General features: G+C 37.1%; 1 protein-coding gene and 1 pseudogene across 9 annotated transcripts in view; both read left to right on the forward strand.

Annotated features, from left to right (window-relative positions):
* Positions 1–21,473, forward strand: part of PIAS2 (protein inhibitor of activated STAT 2) — a 95,876-nt gene that overhangs the window by 24,722 nt on the left and 49,681 nt on the right. For all 9 annotated transcript variants that reach the window (XR_010933044.1, XM_067699181.1, XM_067699185.1 and 6 more), the window contains 3 exons: positions 6,628–6,712; positions 16,370–16,420; positions 16,551–16,641. Coding sequence is in view for 8 of the 9 variants with exons in the window: in XM_067699181.1 (XP_067555282.1) it covers positions 6,628–6,712; positions 16,370–16,420; positions 16,551–16,641 (227 nt within the window). In the remaining variant the exon portion in view is untranslated. The remainder of the gene's footprint in view (positions 1–6,627; positions 6,713–16,369; positions 16,421–16,550; positions 16,642–21,473) is intronic.
* On the forward strand, positions 17,078–19,178 carry LOC137203315 (ubiquitin carboxyl-terminal hydrolase 4-like; annotated as a pseudogene).

Raw genomic sequence — 21,473 nt, forward strand, 5'->3', positions numbered from 1 at the left:
AGAGAGTAAGTAAAGCCAGAGGCCTTCAACTGTTAATTAATGATTGGCTGTTAGTATTATAAAACTGAGGCATTAAAATACCAAATGTTTAAATGTACAAATAAAAAGAAATATTGGCAACCATGACAGAAATCTAATATAAAACTCTTCATTCGTCAAACTTTCTTCTTATAGCTTAGAACTCAAATTGCTTCTGTGTGTATACGAAAAGACACAAATCTTATTTATTGCTGTGGTTCCACCTTTTGATGCTTTTACAAAGAGACTTAGTTTCTGTTTAACATAGCTTTTTAAACTGTTTTCCTAAGGAATAAATCTTTTATACTTAATTTTTTCCTAACATGGCAGAGTTTGACGCACGTTTTTTAGCTTTTTGTTTAATAACCGTTGTCTGCTTAGAAAATGTAGCAAATTTTATATTATTAAACGTTGATACACGTGACTTTAACAAATTTATACCTAGGTTTATGACTTCTGTGCTGTAATGGCATATTTTCTTACTGGCTAATGAAATTATTTACAGAGGTATTTGAATTTATTGATAAAATAAATTGTTTGGGAAATTAGCATTTCATAGTTAGTCCGGGAGGTCATTTTCCTTTCCATCCTAGGAAGAACCCTTTTTGTCTCAAGTCATTTGAAAACTCTCTTAAATATATCAATGTGCTTTTTTAGTTTTGTATAGGACTATACTTGTACATCTTGGTTGAACTAGAAGGAAGTTTTGAGGAGCAGGGCTGATTAATGGGGTCAGTATGGCCTGATGGTGGCAGGCCAAGGTGGCTGTGCTTTTCCCAGGCCCTTTCTCCTTGCTTTGTTTTTGTTTAACAAAACTGAGCCAGGGAGGTAGAGTAATGCATTTTATCCCTTCATTACATTCATTCTGAAATAAGGATTCTGTGTTTGTTCGCATTTGTGCAAAGTCCTTTGAGTAGAATTATTGCATCAAAGAGTAAGGACTCTTGATAACATATCACTGAATTAGTTTCCAGAATAGCTGTGCCAGTTTAAATTCCACAAAGTGAGAGAATGTCTCTCGTTGCACTTTTTACTTCCTGCCTTTATTGATCTTTGCAATTTCGGTAGATGGAAACTTGTATCTTGTTTAGATTTTTCATTTTTAAAATTAATAACAGGAACAAACATTTAAAATGTTTATTACCCAGCTGTGTTTCTTTTATGATTTTACTTTCATTTTTAACTTTTTTTTTAACCAGGTTCATTTGTCTGCTTAAAATGTTTCCATAATTTATTTTTTTGTTCCTCGTTTTTTCATGGTTTTTGGTTCATACCAATGTACATACAGTGTCATGGCTCATTCACATGTTTCTTAGGAGTTATTGCAAATTTATTTCTTCGTGTTTAGAGAAAGAGTCAGACGAGTAATGTGCTTAGGTGACCCTACCTCATGGAACTCCTCAGGAACATGGCTAAGGCAGGACTGAGCATAAGAGGCCATGTGGGGTTCTGGTTACAGGGGAAGGTGTTTCAGAACCGGATCGAATGCCTGGAAGGAAGATGACTGGAGGTGGAGAGAAGATGCAGCAGCATGTCTTCTCTGCTCCTAGTGTCAGCGGTGTGCCAAGCAGTGAGCTCTTAAGAGGCTTTGTGCCTTGCTTTCCATACTTTCCTTTGTTCAGAAACAGAAATAGGAATTTTCTTACTTTTCTGTATTCTTCATAGAGTTTCTCTTTCATTTACCTCAATTAAAGGAAGGTAATAGGCTTTTTATAAATTTACTAAAATAAAATTTTTGTATCTCATGTGGCTTAGATAAAATAACGCCAGAGGCATTTTTGTTGAAGAGTGGGTAAGCAGAAAACCTGCCTTTTGCTCATAGCTTACGTTAGAATGTAAGAAATTCATAAAACCTCAGAGCTTATAAAATAACTTTTTGCTCCTGAGCTAAAAAATTGTTGACTCATGTATTTTTCAGGAGTTCTGCCTATCATTGCTTTTATAAACTTTATAAACAGATTTTGTTTATAACAAGGCTTAAACATTTCCTTATCCTGCCTTCCCCAAAAAGAAAAAAAAAAGAATTTTCTTAATGTATATAGTCTTATTATTTCAGATTGATAAAACAGTGATCTAAAAAAGGCTGTTTTAGACTTTGAAGTAGAAAGTTAAAAAATCGGCGTAATACCATATAGTCTGCCAAATAAAAGTGGAAAAATTTAATCATTTCCAGTAACAACCTTCATATGAAAATATTTAGTGTCGTGATGTCTAAAGCAATGCAGTGACATTTAGAAATTGCCTTAAGTTTTAATGATTTGGTTATATAATGTTGAAAATACTTGTAAAAATTAAAATTTGGGGTAAATCCATTTATCTGGAACACTGTTATGGAGAAACCTATTTACATTTGGGAACTGAGAATTAAATTAGCCTCAGGAATTGAAAGAGAGAACAAATCCGTATTTCAAAGCACATATTCTTTACATCCGTGGGCCAGTCAGTGTATTCTCGATTTAATATGTAGTTGATTAGATGATTTCTAAGCCATCAACATACTGTTGAGTAGGAATTAATTAACAACATGGGAAAGATTGAAAGCGCCCTGGTAGGAAAAAAACAAACAAAAAGTCAAAAAATGTCGTTCCAAAACCTCTTGGGAATATTGAAACCAATAGTCCTTTAGTATTGAGGGAATCGCTGTTACAGCAAGATGCATGTATTGATGCCAAATAAAACCCCCAAACAACCACGACGAGTATATTCTATTTAAGAAGATACATTATTACATAGTTTTGCAGTTTGGCTTTATTAAAATTGTTTAAATAAAATTATTTTAGCATTTAAAATGACAATCTGTGGCATCTAGAAAGCATGAGTGTACACAGTAATACTAAGTGAGGTTCTCTATAGCTGAGGTTTTACTGTAACAGATGCATAATCCCCTAATCTGAAAACAGGCTAACAAAATCTCTCTTCTCTTCCCTTAAATAGCTATTCTAATTTGCTCTCACAGGCAGTATTTTTGTCTTTTTTTTCAATTTTCTGTTTTCTTTCTTCTCTTCTTTTTTTAAGATAATTTCTTGTGGTGATGAAATCCTTTCTCTTTAAAAAGTTTGTCTGTATTCAGTCTGTACAAAAGAATACATAAAAAACATTGTTATAAAGAATATCCATGAATGAACACCTGTGAAACTACTGCACAGTTTTTAAGAAAGGAACATTGCCAGTATCTTTGAAGCCATTTCCTTGCCTTTTCCTTTTTGAGTTAAATCACTATTCTGGATTTTGTGTTTCTCTCTTTTGCTTGTTTTACCATATGTGTATAAAAAAATGTAATGTTTAATTGGATTGCTTTTGAAATTTATATGATGGTATACTGTGTATATGTTCTTCTGTGACTAGCTCTTTTTGTTCATTCTGTTTACAAACATCTACATGTCGATATGTCTAGCTGTTTGGTATTTTGTGAAATACCTTCAGAGTATTATGAGTCTTTGATTCCTTAAAATTTCTTCATTGTGCTTTTCAGATTACAAAAGTAATTTATGCTAGTAATTGAAAATTCAAACATAGAAGTATAACAAAAAGGGAAAGTCCCTCATAACCTCATTTATTACTCAGCTTGAGTCATATCAATAATTAACTGTTTCTCTGCGTATTATGTCATCTTTTTTCTCTTCCCCTTCATTAAACAAGGCTCTTCTAACCACAGAACCACTGTGCCACTTTTCTGGTGGAGGTAGTAGGCATTATTCTACTTGTACCACTGTGAAAAGTGCCCTCTGGAGTTCTGCACCTTGACAATCTTTCTTAACTGTATTTCTTAGAAATATATTGTACATCTGTAGATTATAGTAAGTCTGTTATCTTGTAGATGTACCATAACTGAACCAGTATTCTGTTGATGTACATTTTCAGTTGTTTTCAGTTTTTATTATTTATTCAGAAGTATTTTAGTGTATAACATATCTTGGGCACTATTCTTGCAGTCTTAGAAACATTGCTGCTGTGAGCATTTTTGCATATGTGTTTCTGAATACTTGCGTTGCATATTCATGAAATGTAAATACCTAGATATGACTATTTTGGGTCAAGGAGTATGATTATTTAATATTTTGATATTCAACTTTTGTAGAGAAATTTTGGTTGCTTCAGAAGCATCATAGCAATTTATACTCCCAATAATGTATGAATGTATTATTTTCCCTACACCTCATCAGCATTGTGGTGTTGGTCTTTTCATCTTTGTAATCTGATAGGTGACAAATTAATGAGCGTCAGCATCTTTTCTTATTCTTAAATTTCTGAATATTAGGAAATACTCATTAAGCCTCTGGGTGTAGTTAAACAGGTTTAAAGTGATATGCACATTAATGTAAAGCCATTAAATCACTTCACAATCTCACTTCTAAATAATTTGGATAAATTCATTTCTGTTAACTCAGTTAACGAGTATATAATGAGGATTTAATTTGGATATGGTCATGTAGCCTAATTGTGGAGAAGTCAGAAGTATGGAGTGGGCTTTAGGAATTTTGCTGTTTAGTTGGAGAGAGAATATTAACATGAGAGAAAAGTAGCAAGCAGTTATATGCTTGTATGACGAAGCCCTATAACTTGTGAACCTAAAGCTCAAATATTGTATTGGCCTAATGAATGAAGAAGTTAAGACTTTCTGGAGTAGGAGGGACACTTGAGGGAGCTTTGAAGGATGAATGTGCCTGCTTTGAATTGATGGAGTGTGTCGGAGAGTGGGCATCAGGAAAGGTGAGAACTGTGAGTAGTCACAGGAGTAGAAATAAAAATGACACAGTTGTGAGACCTGACAGTGAATAGAGCAGGACTTGGGGAGACACTGGAAATGTAGATTTGTTAAGAAAGAGTTGAGGCCATTGTTATGGAGGTTCTCATAGATAAAGGAGTTTAGACATGGTTCATTCACAGATAAGTTCTGCTTAGCATTTTTCAGCAGAGGAATGGTGATGAAAAAGTGGTGCTGAGGATTACCAGCTCTGCACTTGTGTTCTCATGAGGGACTGGCAGAGAGGCAGGGTTGCTCCTTCGTTTGTACAAAGTAATAATAGGTTTTGAGTAGGATGGTGGTAGTGAAAATAGGGGGCAGCCAATAAGAAAATTAAAAAACAAAACAAAACAGGACTTAATGACTAACTGGATATAGGGGATGAAGACAGAGAACTGAGATAAAGGAAATGAATGATTTCTGTGATTGAACAATTGGTAACAATTCTCCTTTTTTCATAATTCTGAATTAAAGCCACTGTTTTACAAGAGGAGTGAAACCTCAGTACTCTGCCCTCCCCAAATGATCTTTGCAGCTGTTGTATAGGGAGAAAAGTATTTTAGTATTAAACATCACTGATGATTATTAATACAGTGATTGTTTCTGTATAGATAAAATTCTTCCAGGTGATTCAAGTTTTCTATATTCTGTTTAAATCTCATAAAATTAGAAAAATTTTGCTGTGTAGATGCATATTCAGTCAAGTGTTCATTGAAAGCATTCATTGTTTTAATGAGTACTAGAACATCATTGAATCTGTTAAAGTTCGTTGAGAAGAAAATACACTTCAGTTTTTAATAATACACTTCTGAAGGATGACTTCATTAGATAATCTTTTTAAACTAGCTAATCATCTGTATGCCGATAATTATTTTGTGTCTTAATAAGTCTCCCAACCTAGAAGTTTTAAAATTTAATCTTATATGAATGCTCTGTGTAATTGCATATAAAGTATTGAAAATAAAACACAACAACAAAAGAAACAAAACAAACAAGAACAAAAGAGACCTGAATCTTGGATAGAATTCTCCTGGGGGGTGTTTTTGACTTCCTCAGACTTTTCATTAGATGATACCGTAGTCAAGGATGAAATATAATTTTGAAGGTTGTGTTTTTTATATTTTTATATGTATATATACATATATATATGTGTGTGTGTGTATATATATATATATATATTTTTTTTTTTTTTTTTTTATTTTTTGCGGTACGCGGGCCTCTCACCGCTGCGGCCTCTCCCGTTGCGGAGCACAGGCTCCGGACACGCAGGCTCAGCGGCCATGGCTCACGGGCCCAGCCGCTCCGCGGCATGTGGGATCTTCCCGGACCAGGGCACGAACCCGTGTCCCCTGCATCGGCAGGTGGACTCTCAACCACTGCGCCACCAGGGAAGCCCCTATATATTTTTTTTTTTTTGCGGTACGCGGGCCTCTCACTGTTGTGGCCTCTCCCATTGCGGAGCGCAGGCTCCGGACGCGCAGGCTCAGCGGCCACGGCTCACGGGCCTAGCCGCTCTGCGGCATGTGGGATCTTCCCGGACTGGGGCACGAATCCGTGTCCCCTGCATCGCAGGCAGACTCTCAACCACTGCGTCACCAGGGAAGCCCGAAGGTTGTGTTATATTTTGATTAAAATTAGTATGTTAGAATAAAGAATGACAAATGTTTAACATTGAACCTGCTTTAGAGTGACTTTACTTTCATGAGTCCAAGATGAATGTAGCTTAGTACTTTATATTGGTGTATTTTAACCATAAAAGTTTCAGAATTCGGCAGACTCTTTATCAGAAGTGCCTGGTTATTGCAGGTTCATCTGTTATTGGATTTGTTATTGGAATATTATCTTTCTTTTTTTTTCTTCCCCAGTTCAAAGCAGTATTCAACGGTTTCAAGAGAAGTTTTTTATTTTTGCTCTGACACCTCAACAAGTTAGAGAGATATGCATATCCAGGTAAGAGGAGTTTGGAATATATTCTCCAGGATGTTGGTGTATTAGTCTGCTAGGCCTGCCATAACAGAGTACCACAGACTGGGTGGCTTAAACAACAGAAATTTGTCTTCTCACATTTCAGGAGGCTTGAAGTCCAAGACTAAGGTGTTGACAGATTTGGTTTCTTCTGAGCCCTCCCTCCTTGGCTTGCAGATGGCTGCCTTCTTGCTGTGTGTACTCACATGGCCTTTCCTCTGTGTGCCTGTGTATTCCTGGTGTCTCTTCTTCTTCTTATAAGGACACCAGTCCTAGTGGATTAAGGCCCCTCCCTTATGACCTCATTCAATCTTAATGACCTCTTTAAAGTCCCCAACTCCACAGACAGTCACACTGGGGGTTAGGGCTTCAGCATATGAATTTTGGGGGAACACAGTTCAGTCCATAACAGTTGGGCCATTTCTCCTTAAGTAAGCATAGTATATTTTGACTAAGGTTAGCCAAATATTTAATAAATACTCTGTTAGAAAAAAATTTTAACTTTTGAGTAAAACCCCTTTGAATTACTTTTGGCAGTAACTTTTTTTTAATGAAACTTTAATTCTAAATATAGCAACATAAAGAATTTGTGGTAACAGAATAAAGATAGAGTGACCATAAACTTCATCATCCAAACGTAGGCATTTTTAGAGTGAAAATGGATATTATTAATAATTTTTTCTGGGATAAGAACATAAACTGGGACCATTCTGAGCTATATGCTCACCTAGACCAAAAAATTAGCAGAAATATGAAAACAATTATGAAAAATACTCTTAGCTTTTCCATTTCAAAAAATAGGGTAAACTTAAACACATTTATAAAGAGCAAATGAACTAAGAGATAGGAGGAAAGAAAAGGAAATCTGTAGTATATACTTCCCCAGTTAAAAATATAGTCATCCTTGGTGTTAATAATATATTATTTATAAGACTTTAGAAAGATTTAGCGTTAAAAAACTGAGACTCCCGGAGGTCACATCATTTTCTGGGATTGTAGAGTTAAAAGTTGGAACAAAGAGTTGAGCAAATTAGAGGTTTTTTGCATCCTTTCAGCTCTTCATTAGAACACTCACCTTCTCTGAGATGTTAATAGGAGTTTTTAAAAAGTAAAGATTCAGCAGTTAAGTTTTGGAAATTCTGTATTCAACGTAGGTACATAAGTTCTTAAAGCCAGACTTTTCAGTCTTTAATATGTTAATGTGTATTGTCAATCTCCCAGGGTGGTGGATCCAAATTTGTGGGCCTCTCTCTCTTTTAAACATCCTGATATCTTGAAGATGCACTGTTGTTATGTGGAAGAGTATGGGACACACACAGCTTTAGATTCTTTCGTTAATCACATCACTGCTCTCAACAAAGTCTCAGAATGATTTTATAACTTGACCTGGTAAAATTTGAGCTCCCAAAAAGTAGTGCTTAGATAGTCTGGCTCTCCCACAAAAGGGAAAAAGACAAAGTGTTGAAAAATAAGATTAAAAGAAAAAAAAAGAGACAGTACTAAGGATTAGTCCAAAAGACCCAATATCCAAATAATAGAGGTTTTAGGAAAAGTAGAGAAAATTTAGAGGAGGAAATTATCAAAGAAGTAAAATGAATGTAGCTTGATGGAGTTCATGTCCACCAGGGGCAAGACATTGCAGGCAGTTTTTATAAATTGGAAGTACTTTCAATCTTGGGGATAGTAATAAACCAACTAAAAAATTAATAGGATAAATGAAAAATTATATTTTATATCCAAGCCATATCATTATTATTAAGTTTTGTTTGTTATTCATTGATGATTCCTTGCTTGAGAACATTTACTAAGTGTTTATTAGGTACAAAACACTGTATTGTATGACATGCCTCTTTTCTACAAGTTGCTTGCAGTCTCGCTAGTGAACTAGCTCATATACCTAAAATGATTGTTGGCATTGCAAGAGCCAGCATGAAAAGAGCCAATTCAGTAATGACAAATAAGAGCTGATTTATAGGAGAAGATTACTATTAACGTTGGTGGTCTGGGAAGGCTTCTTTAGGGTGTTGGGTGGGCCTTTGAAGGAAGGAGATTATTTACTCAGCATGGAATTGTGAATAATATGTACCGTTTGCCTTAAAAAGGTGTGTGTGTGTAATTTGCTTAAGTGCATAAAATATGTCTGGACAAATATGATAAGCTGCCTCTGGAGGAGGGAATCAGGTGGCCGGGGTCGGAATTGGGGGAGTCTCTTCACTTTATATCCTTTTTTGTATCTTTTTGAAGTTTGAACTATGTGAATGTATTAACTAGTCAAAAAAAATGAATGACTAAAATTTAAATAATTATTTTCAATTAAAAATTTTAATCATGTTCTGCAGATGGATGGTGGTGATGGTATACTGTGAATGTACTTAAAGCCATAGAACTATACACTTTAAGATGGTTAACATGATAAATTTTATCTTATGAATATTTAACCACAATAAAAATTAAAAAAAAATTAACCATAAAAGTAAGGCTATTTGTGATCCTACCGGCAAAGAAGACAAAACACACATACACATGTGCATGCAAACTCCAACCTTTTCAGAGTTGGGTAATCAAATAGTAAAAAATCTCCTTCCTAAGAAGCAGAAGTAACAGTTTGGTACCCATTACCTAGGTTTAATAATTATCAACATTTTGGAATCTGTATGTGACCACTCCTCAACTTTTTTCCTGAAATATTTTAAAGGAAATTGCAGACATCGTGTAGTCTCACCCAGAAATACCTCAAGATACATCTCTAATTTTTAATGTAATCACACTAAAAAATTAATAATTCTTTACTATAAAAGTGTCTACCCTATATTGAAATTTTCTCAGTTGTTCTGCAGTATTCAGACATGTATTATTTTGACTTTTATGTCTCCCAAGATTAAAAAAAAAACTTTTTACTTTGAAGTAATCTTAGGTTTATAGAAAAGATGTGAAAGTAGTAGATAATACTCTTCAGCCAGTTCCTTTAATATTACCATGTTGCATAATTATAAGTGCAGTTATCAAAACCAAGAAATTAACCTTGGTGTAATACTATTAACTAAACTACAGTCTTTATTCAGGTTTCATCAGTTTTTGTGTTTTGTTTTTTGTTTTGTGGTACGCGGGCCTCTCACTGTTGTGGCCTCTCCCGTCGCGGAGCACAGGCTCCAGACGCGCAGGCTCAGCGGCCATGGCTCACGGGCCCAGCCGCTCTGCGGCATGTGGGATCTTCCCGGACCGGGGCACGAACCCATGTGCCTTGCATCGGCAGGCGGACTCTCAACCACTGCGCCACCACGGAAGCCCTCATCAGTTTTTCTGCTAATTAATTTCTGTTCCTGGATCCAATCCAAGATCCCAAATCACATTTAATAGTTGTGTCATTAGTCTCTTTCAGTCTGTGATGGTTTCTTAGTGTTTTCTTCTCTTTCTTAACTTTCGATATTTTTGTGGAGTACTGATCAGGTATTTTGTAGAACGTTCCTCAGTTTGGGTTTGTCTGATGTTTTGTCATGATTAGATTGAGATTATGCATTTTTAGCAAGAGTACCTCAAGTTATATGCCCTTCTCAGTGTATCATAACAGTGCTCCATAATATTGATACATCTTATATTTGGTGATGTTAATTTTGATCACTTGGGTAAGGTACTGTTCACCAGACTTCTGCACTGTAAAGTTGCTGTTTTTTTCCTTTGTTATTAATAAATATCTTGGGGGAGATATTTTGAGACTAGGCACATATTCTATTTATCTTCAAATTTTTCCCACCAATTTAGCATTCACTCATGGATCTTGCCTTCAGTACTTACTTCATCATAAACACTCTTGTGTTCCAATGATGTGATTTTTCTGTTGTTATTATTCTTTTCCACATTGGAGTTATTCTTTTGTAAGGAAGGGCTGTCTCTTGCCCCACATTTATTTATTCAGTTACTTGCTTGTATCTGTGTGGGCCCTGGAGTACTCTGGGTTATAATCCAGTGCTATATAATTCATATTGTTGCTCAAACTGTTCTACCTTTGGCTATTGGCCATTCTTTCAGGTTGGCTCCTATGCCCTTTTGATATGTCTCCACGCATTTCTGAGGACTACTTTACTGCTCCAGGCTCATCTTTTATTTTCTCTGCCCCAGTTCTGGAAAGATAACCTCTCCAAGGAGCTCTGGTTCCGCTCTTACAGTACTTCCTACCACTTTCTTTGGAAAAAAGTGGTTCATTTGACTCTGTTAGCATATTACACATTCTGGATTTGGATAATTGTGCACCTTGTGGTATCATTTGACTTCTATCCCTATGGTTCTCAAATTTTGCTGCATATTAGAATCAACTGGGGAGCCTTTAAGACTCCAAATACCCAGATTTCATTCATACCAATTAAATTAGAATCTCTGAGGGTGGAACCCAAACAGCAGTAGTTTTTAAAGCTCCCCAGGTGTTTCCAGTGTGCAAATTTGAGAACTGCTGTGCATCCAGCTCCTCCCCTTTGCCTGTAATGGTGATAAGGTCTAAACCAGAGGCGTGAATACATTCAGGTTTGGGTTGGTTTTTTTTTTCTATTACATCTTATAACGATTGAATAGTGAGTTCAGCTCTGTTCTTGGCTATAGCACCACTCCTTCCATTGGGTACCATTGCCTCTGTAATCATGCTCTCTCAGTTTCTTACACTGACATCTCTTGCATGTTCCCGAAATCAGCGTGTGATTCTCTTCTCACTGCTCTGTGATAGTATCCGTGGATGTGCTTTTTTTTTTTTATTAACTGGCTTCAAAGAGATTTTTGCTTAGTATATATTTCAGTTTATTGCCTATTTCATTAATGGCACAGGATCTGCCTGGACAGGCCTCTTTGTATTATCCCATACTTCATCTACCACATCCCCTCAGTTTGCTACACTCTGTTGTTATGTCTCTTTCAAGATTTAAAACTTGAATTAACTCTACCTTTGAGGGAGTTAGCATGGTCTTTAGAGTAGTATCAATTGGAATGTGAATTCTGGCTCAATCATTTAAGTCTGTCAGCCCCTAGGTAAGTTCCTAAAGCCTATTGAATCTTATTTACCCAGTGTGTAAAATTGGAAAAATAATCACCACCTCACTCAATGGTTGGGGGTTGAATGCCATTACTGGCTCTACCTCTGCTTATCCTGGTGAGTAGCATCACCATCTATCCAGTTGCACCATTCCGAAACCTGGGTACCATCCTAGGTCCCCTTATCCTACCTGTATCTAGTCAGTCACTGAGTCCTATCAGTTATCCCTAAATATCATTCAGTGATATTTATGTTTAAATAACTTTCAAGCCCTCATCTTTTGCCTATACAATTGTAATGACCTCCTAACTCTCCCAGCTGACCAAGTGATCCTTCTAAAGCCCATTCAGTTTTTTCTTTCTTGTGCTTAAAAACCTTATGAAGTCCATACTCCATTGCTTGACAATTCTCTTCAACATCCTACTCTACTCATCTTCTTTTTTTAAAATTTAATTTTTTAAATTGAAGTATAGTTGATTTACAGTATTGCATCAGTTTCAGGGGGAGGTGCAGCTAAGTTATTCAGATATATATGTATCTTTTTTTTTTTTTTTTTTTTTTTTTTTGCGGTACGCGGGCCTCTCACTGTTGTGGCCTCTCCCTTTGCGGAGCACAGGCTCCGGACGCACAGGCTCAGCGGCCATGGCTCACGGGCCCAGCCGCTCCGCGGCACATGGGATCTTCCCAGACCGGGGCACGAACCCGTGTCCCCTGCATCGGCAGACGGACTCTCAACCACTGCGCCACCAGGGAAGCCCTATATGTATCTTTTATAGATTCTTTTCCATTATAGGTTGTTACAAGATATTGAATATAGTTCCATGTGCTGTACTGTAAATCCTTATTATCTATTTTATATATATGGTGGTATCTTTTAATCCCATACTCTTAATTTATCCCTACCCCTAGCCCTCTTTCCCTTTTGAAAACCGTAAGTCTGTTTTCTGTGTCTGTGAGTTTGTTTTCTGTTTTGTAAATAAGTTCATTTGTGTTATTTTTTTTAGATTCCACATATAAGTGGTATATAATATTTGTCTTTCTCTGTCTGACTTACTTCACTTAGTATGATAATCTCTTGGTCCACCCATGTTGCTAAAAATGACAATATTTTATTCTTTTTATGGCTGAGTAATACTCCATTGTGTTTGTGTGTGTGTCTGTGTCTGTGTGTATCTGTATCTTCTTTATCCATTCATCTGTTGATGGACACTTAGGTTGCTTCCATGTCTTGACTATTGTAGTGCTGCTGTGAATGTTGGGGTGCATGTATCTTTTTGAATTAAGAGTGTTTGTCTCCTGGATATATGCCTGGGAGTGGGATTGCTGGATCATATGGTAACTAGTTTTTAAGGGAACCTCCACACTGTACTCCATAGTGGCTGCACCAATTTGCATTCCCACCAACAGTGTAGCAGGGTTCCTTTTCCTCCACACCTTCTCCAGCATTTATTATTTGTAGACTTTTTGATGATAGCCCTTCTGACTCATGTGAGGTGATACCTCATTGTAGTTTTGACTTACATTTCTCTGATGATTAACAATGTTGTTGGCCATCTGCATTTCCTTTTTGGAAAAATGTCTGTTCGGTTCTGTTCATTTTTTAATCGGGTTTTTTTTTGATGTTGAGTTGTATGAGCTGTTTATAAATGTTGGATATTGATTCCTTATTAGTCATGTCATCTGCAAATATTTCCTGCCATTCCGTACATTGTCTTTTCGTTTTGTGGATGGTTTACTTTGCTTTGTAAAAGCTTTTATATTTGATTAGATCCCATTTGTTTATTTTTCCTTCCTTTTCCACCTTAAGGAAGTTTTCAGCTGTTATGTCTTCAAATATGTTCTCAGGCCCTTTCTCTTTCTCTTCTCCTTTTGGGGGCCCCTATAATGTGAATTATTAGTGATTTTTGATGTCCCAGAGGTCTCTTAAACTATCCTCATTTCTTTTCATTCTTTTTTCTTTTTTCTGTTCAGTGGCAGTGATTTCTGCTACTGTCTTCCAGCCCACTGATCCGTTCCTCTGTATCATTTAGTCTGTTGTTGATTCCTTCTAGTATATTTTTCATTTCAGTTATTATATTCTTCATCTCTGGTTGTTCACTATACTTTCTAACTCTGTTAAAAACTTCTAACTTCTCACCCTGTGCATCCATTCTTCTCCCGAATTCTTCGATCATCTTGCGATCATTACTCTTTCTTGGGTAGATTGTCTATCTCTGCTTCACGTAGTTTTTCTTCTGGAGTTTTATCTCGTTCCTTCATCTGGAAAATGTTCCTCTGCCATCTCATTTTGTCTAAGTTGCTCTTTGTATTTTTATGTATGTGGTAGGTTAGTTTTGTTTCTCGACTTTGGAGAAGTGGCCTCTGTAGGATCTACTAAACTTTTTTTAATCATCTCATCTCCTGTCACTCTTCTTTAGCAGCCTGTACTCTAGCTAGACTTTCATAGCTGTGCATCTTTGCATATCCTCTTCCTCCTTACTCTGTTTGGCAAACCTGAGTCATGTTTTAAGGGCCAGTTCAAGTCTTCCCTCTTCTGTGATGCCTTTTCACATTTCCCCAAATTCATCATTTGTCTCTCTCTGTACTACTCCCATGTACTTATTTTCTATTAAAGCATTTATTTGACTACTTGGTTTCACTAAGAAGTTTGTAAATTCAACATCTCTTACTCATTTTTATATTCTCAGAGCCTGTCACAGTGCCTGGCATATAGTAAATGCCTTTATATCTGATAAATGAGTTCAACATGTGAAAGTTCCTAGAGCAGTGACTGGCAGAAAATGAATGTCAGAAGATGCTTAGTCATTACTCGTCACATTTGTGAAGATCTGTAACACATTGCATTTCCCAGTTTATGTTAATTTCCCTTACTGGAATAAAGTATAAATCCTTAGTGAACCATTCAAAACCCTTTATAACATTCTCCCATTTATCTTTCTAGGTTCATCTTTTGTCTTTTCTCTTTTTGAAAATTATGTTCCCAACCTAACAAGTTTCTGCCATGTATCTCTGGTTGATACTCACCTTTCCTTCTGTTGAGAATCACCCTACTAGTGAAGACACTGTTACTGATGGAAGTGTGTCTCTCTACGTGGAAATAGAACCACTGCTGTACAAACCCTGTTTTCTAATTTGTTTGGACTGATTGTGGTAACTGCCTTGAACTTCCAAGACAAAATTGAATTTCCCTCTTTTCTGTAACACTTATTTTTCATAATGTACTGTAACACCACATATTATTTTAGTTGTATATATTTGTTACTTACTAGCATATGAGACCTTTGAGAGCAAATATTATGTCTTATTTGTCTTTGATGCTCCAGCACCCAGACTTTGCAGTGTTTCTTGATTTTAATGAGCAGAATGATATGAGTTACTCTCAAGAGGTCAGTGTTGTCTAGGATATTTTGAATAGGCATTTGAGAAATGTGGAAGCTACTACTGGCAAGAGAAACAGTTAACAATAATAGCAGCCAGCTGCTCACACTTGTTGAGCACTTCTTATATCCAGGCACTTCACATGTAGTATTAACACGTTTGTCACACAACTTCATGAAGTAGATGCAGTAATTTTCCATCTTTAACAGATGTAACTGAGGCACAGAAAGGTTAGGTAATTTGCCCAAGGTCATACAGTTTGGGACTATGGAACTCAGGCTGATCACTACTGTGCTTTACTGCCTTCCAGTGAACATAGAGAATTGGAAACAGTAAGAAGCAAGTTGGAACAAGATGGAGGGCTATATTTACTCTCAAGACAGGACTAATCGCTAATGATCTTCTCTCTGACGCAGTCCAGGATTTATGATAATGGCTAAGGAGAAGATTTCTTAAACTGTAAAGTGAATACCTGTCACTTTGGGAATCTTACTAAAATTCAGATTCTAATTCTGTAGTTTTGGAGTGGAGCCTGAGATTCTGCATTTCTAACTAAGAAGCTCCCTAGCAGTTACAATGCTGCTTCATTGTGGACTCCATTTTGAGTGGCAAGTGTTTAGGAGGTTCCATCCCAGAGATATTTCACATGGGACTCTGTTAGGTTCTCATCTAGAAATTTTAAGAGATTCTGTTTCCTTATTCGGGTACATAGTTATGAAGTTGCTGTGGTATAGAGGTTCTGAGGCTTTAGACACCAGTTCTCTAGCCTAGTTCTTTATTAGAATCACCTGAGTAGTTGTAAAAACTACTAATGCTCAGACTGTGCTTCAGAACCAATAAGAATATCTGATGAGTGGGCCTGTGTATTAAAACAAAATGTGCAAGTGATTAGAATGCTCGGCCAAGGCTTCAGAACCACTGTAAGTAAACAATTAATTTATTAAACGCTTTTAGAACCATGCTCCTTTTCCTGTTAACCAAGTCTGTTGTCTGTTGAAATAAAAATTGTATTGCGAAAGTTCCCATGAATTGAAAATACTTTAAAATTGCCATAAAGACAAGACTAAATGTTAAGCAAATGAGGGCTTTCATAACTACAGTGTTTTAATTAAGCCTTGTGCTATTGGTAAGGTAGTGTTCATTTTTTAAGGACTAAGAGTAAAAATACCAATAATGCTTTTTTCTGTTGAGAATGTTTCTGTGAATTCTAGTTGTGTTTTCTTAACCCAATTTTTTTCTCTTTCCAACAGGGATTTTTTGCCAGGTGGTAGGAGAGATTATACAGTCCAAGTTCAGTTGAGGTGAGTTTGAAATTTTCTTGTTACTTTAATTTTATACTTGTAACTATATGTATATAGTCCTGAATTTGTAAATACATAAGCATGTTTGAGTACACTATTTAAGAGTATTTCTTTTTTTTCTTTAATGCAGACTTTGCCTGGCAGAGACGAGTTGCCCTCAAGAAGATAACTATCCCAATAGTCTCTGTATAAAAGTAAATGGGAAGCTGTTTCCTTTGCCTGTAAGTTGCTTTTTATTCACAGGCTTTTGTATGTAAGTTTATAAATACTAACAAGGCCTAGAAATAGTGATCACTTAGTACCAATGAACAGTCCCAGCATTAAATACTGTTTTCCAATAGAGAGATTCATGGCTCCTTGGGGAAGTGGCTGATTCCAGGTTTGGGGGAGATGGAAAAGATGAGCTTGAAGCATCTTGTGCCTGGAAGCGAGGAAGCTGTGAAAGACTCTTCAGATCATATCAAATGGCGTAGTAGCAGGGCAGGACCTGCATATGTAGGGCAGCATGTTGTAGTGGATGTCTGAATGAGCTGGGCCTCAGCCATGGATGAGATAATGAAAGTTAGAGGCTGCTGAGAGCGACTGGACATGGAGATTAAGGATTCTGAGCTTGAGCCTTGATGGTGCACACTTGGGGGATGGATGCAGTGATACTTGATTGACAACCTATTTAAGCAGTGAAGTAGTATATGGGCTTCAGCACCTGGGAGATACACACACACACACTCTCTCTCTCTGTGTATAGCCTGCTTCTGACCTGTTAGATAGCTCCAGACTCTTCAAATCCTGTTAGTCAGATCTTAATATAACAATTAATTGTTGAACAGGACTATGTATCTGTCTCCACTGAGGGTTGGACTAAGTTACTAATTTGGTACAGCTGTGTGGAAGTACAGCCTTAATCACAATAGTAGTAGAGCATGGCCTGTTTTTCAAGCCCTACAGAGGGGATATGTATCTTAACTGAAGAAGTGTTGTGAGAACAGTGATTCCACCATTATGTTAAGCTGCCATTTCAGTAAAGCAGATACCATGTGACTGTTGAGATAGAGATGGGGCAGCTGTTTAGCATCCCTGCTGGGCACAAGACTTGTCTCTGGAATAAGTATATGTGCAACAGCTGTGAGCAGGCTGTACCAGGGCCAAGTGGTTGTAGTTGAAGCCCAAAGTGAAGATGGTCAATGGCCAAGGCTAACCCTGCCAGTCAAAGATGTGACTTCTTGGTTGTCATGAGTCTCATTTCTCTCATGCGTAGCCTGTGGGTTTAGAGACCTGAGAAATAACGTGTTTCATGCATTTTATAGGGCTTGAGCAATACTGCACGACTGCCTACTCTTTCTGAAAGATGTCTGTGAGGCTGAAATCATGAAAGAGAGTTTTCTGGGGATGAAAGGGGAAATTTCAGAGGCTGAGCAGTTATGGTGGGGAGGAATGCTTACATGGCCTTGTGCATGTTCAAACCCCAGTGGGACATTTTGTCTCTTGGGTTTCTGGCCATAAGCAACAACAGATCTCAGGAGCTGTCTTTTATCTGGATGGATCATATAACGATCTAAACCAAGGGAAGAAGCAGCCTTACTTGGAGCTGAAGGATGCCACTGGGTGGCCAGATGTGTAACAAAGGAAACCTGGGGTTTTGGAATGATAGCACATTTTCCATTGCTTTTCATATCCAATTTTCTTTGTCGATGATGGGCTAAGATTTCTTTTGACCTTTGACTTTTATTGCTATTTAACTCTCTCATTCTCCTTAGAAATATCTAATTATGATGATCTTCTTGCTGTCTATAGACCCACCTTGAAGATCTATCCAGTATTATATGTGCCAGTGCTGGGGGGTCGTGTCTGAAATGTGTGAGGCTCTACCTAAACTCTGGCATTGCTTCAGAAAATATGATAGTGACAGATGTGTATACACACGTTCCACACAATTTTCCAGGTGGACCAGTATTTTTGCTATAATATTTTCATCTATGAGATCTGCAGCACCACTATGGATAGCTCTGAATTTGTCATTCTTCCAGGACTTTTGAGAGGGAAGAAATTAGGCAGTTGAGCACTTCCTCTGGGACATTGTTACTCAGTCACTGCTGCTTTCTTACCAAAAGCACTACCTAACCGTTGAGTACTTATACTAGGCTGTTTGTGAACACATCAGCTACTACGTGAAACACCCTTTGTCTGATGAGTCTTGCACTCACCGCTGGAGCCAGAGTCCTGCAGTGGCTCCAGGAGCACTTGTGAGGGAGGTGAAGAAAGGTGAGCATTAGGACAAAGGATTTCAAAACAGATTTCACAAACAGAAGGCAATGGGGTGATGATGGGGGCAAGGGTGAGCTTGCCTGACCCTAATAGGACCATCCCAAAGACCAGATGCCAGTCTTTCCCAGGTTTTTCGTCTCAGCCCTGTGAACTCCTGTGGAACAGTTGACATAAATTTACATGCAACTGATGAAAACCTGCTGAGACCTCCCCTTGATCCACAATTGCTGTTGTTTGGGATAATGTAATATGGAGGCTTTACTAGCATGAAGCAGATTTATGAGAATCATGTGAGTGTACTGCTTCCTGAGAAGAAGTGAGCTCTTCACCACCATGGAGATCTTCAGGGACTTTGTTCCAATTGTAAGAAGCATCAACAGGCCACAAAGAAATTCGACATGTGGTCCTTGCCCATGATCCTGGTTTATCATACAACAGATCCTGGAGGAGTAAGTCATGGGATTTCCCATTAGAGCTCTGAATAAATTCGAATTTGTGTCTGGGAACAAGTGTCTATGTGTATGACCTTATTGTAGTATGCAGTCATTATGGATCCATGATGAACAAAGAGTAAACTGAATGAGAAATGGTGTTACCTTGATAATAGCAATGTGTCCCTGGATTCTTAAGGGTCAAATAGTGATGAAAGCAGTTTATGTGCTGTTTTACCCACATCAAGATGCTGAGTTTTATAAGACATCCTTATCCCTTGATTCTTCCAGTCCCTTGATACAGAGATGACAGTAAGCAGTTCATAGCAGGACTTGTAGAACGATAAGTGCAGAGTGGACAGACAAAAGTGAAACTGCCTCTGAGAATCTTCCCCACACCTCCACCTTTTACTCAAGCACTGCAAGCATACACACTGACAGCCAAATGAGAAAATTACATGCTTTTAAGGGTAGAAGAGAGAAAAATTCTTTGCTTGGAGAGTTATTTTGAGAGGCTGAATTATTTTTCCTTTTAAACAGATTTTGAGAAATCTATGTAAACCTGTGGAGCTGTAAGGTTGGGGTGTGGAGGTGGGTTGACATGGGGTAGTATTTCTTGGAAAGATTCCAAAGAGTGGAGAGAATGTGTGCTTACAGTTCAGCTGAAAAAGATCTCCTAAGTATTTCCTCTCGGTGCAGCAGGAGACTTACTAGTACTAGTGCCATTATCTCAGTGTATTCTCTGAGTTTGTGGATTTCTTTTTGCTGATATATTATTTTTTTCCTGCATATATTAGTTACACCGACGGTCTGCCTCACAGTAAATCTGGCCTGAAGTAAAGTCAATATATTCTTCTTTTGAAACACACACACACACCAATTTGAAGAGATTCCCTTGGCCTAAGATGGGATAATATTGGCATCTAAAAAAATAATACTTAAGTGGACTCAAAATTATCAAATATATAAATGAGTTTATAATTATGCTAAAATAAACCTTTGGAGGTTACATCAACTGACTACTCTAAAAACTGGTTAAGGGAGAGAATCATTGATTTCAGAGTAACAAATGTTTCTGTGGTCAAGTTCTTTATGGAAAGATTTCAATGAATATAAGCAAAAGGAAGAATGGATTTAAAAACTTTTTTTGTAATCCGTAATCATATAATGGATCTTGGTAACCACCGTCAATGGATACTAAAACCATTAGGTCAAAGCTGGATGCGGAACTTTATAGTGGAAGGATCAGGCCTACATCAGGTGAACTGATCAACCTTTACATCACTGAAAATGGGGCAAACAGACATTCTGTGCCTCATGATGTGGTACAATAGGAAGAACATAACATTCCTTATGTAGATTTTGTGCCTGAAAATTTGAACCTGAGTTTGGTCAAGCCTGTACAACTAATTACCAGCTTAAAACATGGGAGTATCATACTTTCATACTGTGAGGAAGCAGTCTGTCTAATACAGAAGAAGAGGTCATTCTTCAGGTCAGAAGCCCTGGGGTCTCCAACGACAGCGTTGGAAAAGGAGTAGACTTGGAGGCAGGGGGTGGGAGAGAATAAAAATTATTCTTTAGTATAGAATAAAGGAGACTTCAGAAACAACTGAGCACACTGTGAGGGTCAAGTTTGGATTCCGATTCAAACTGTAAAAGGACATCATATATACCAAACTATGTATGGATAAAGTAATGTGTCTGGGATACCTTATATAATAATCTGAGATGGGGGTAAAGACTGCTTATAAGTAAATTATTGAATTGGATGATAGGTATATGGGAATTTGTTATACTTTTTTCCCTATTTTTCTATAGGTTTGAAAGTTTCAGTAATAAAAAGATAAAAGACATCTCTGAGGCGGTTGAGAAATTGCAATATAAAGTAGATATTAGATAATTTTTTTAAGTTATGGTTAAATTAAGATCGTGATACTGTTTTGTTTTTTTTTAAGGTCTTTTAAAGATGCATATAAAAGTATGGGTCAAATGGCATGTCTAGAACTTGCATTTAAATACTTGGGCAAAAATGAATGTGTGTATGTGTGGGGTATGTATTTTGGGAGGGGGGTACGTATTTTGGGGTGGGCTCGGGTTGGGCCAGAGGCAAATGAAACAAGTTTGGCAACATGTTGGTTATTGAAGTGGTTTGGTGGGTACTTTACTGTTCTTTCTACTCTTGTGTATGTTTGAAAATTTTTATAATACAAAGTAAAATAGTAAATATATTGGTAGTATTAAAGTAGTAATGGTAATTAGAAAATTAGGGGAAAATGTTAAAGGAGCAACACTGTCATCTTTTGTCAGAATTACAAGTAGATGAGATGTTGTCAGAGCATGGAACAGAAAAGGTTCTT

This window comes from Pseudorca crassidens, chromosome 12, assembly GCF_039906515.1.
Source record: "Pseudorca crassidens isolate mPseCra1 chromosome 12, mPseCra1.hap1, whole genome shotgun sequence".
Lineage (NCBI taxonomy): Eukaryota > Metazoa > Chordata > Mammalia > Artiodactyla > Delphinidae > Pseudorca > Pseudorca crassidens.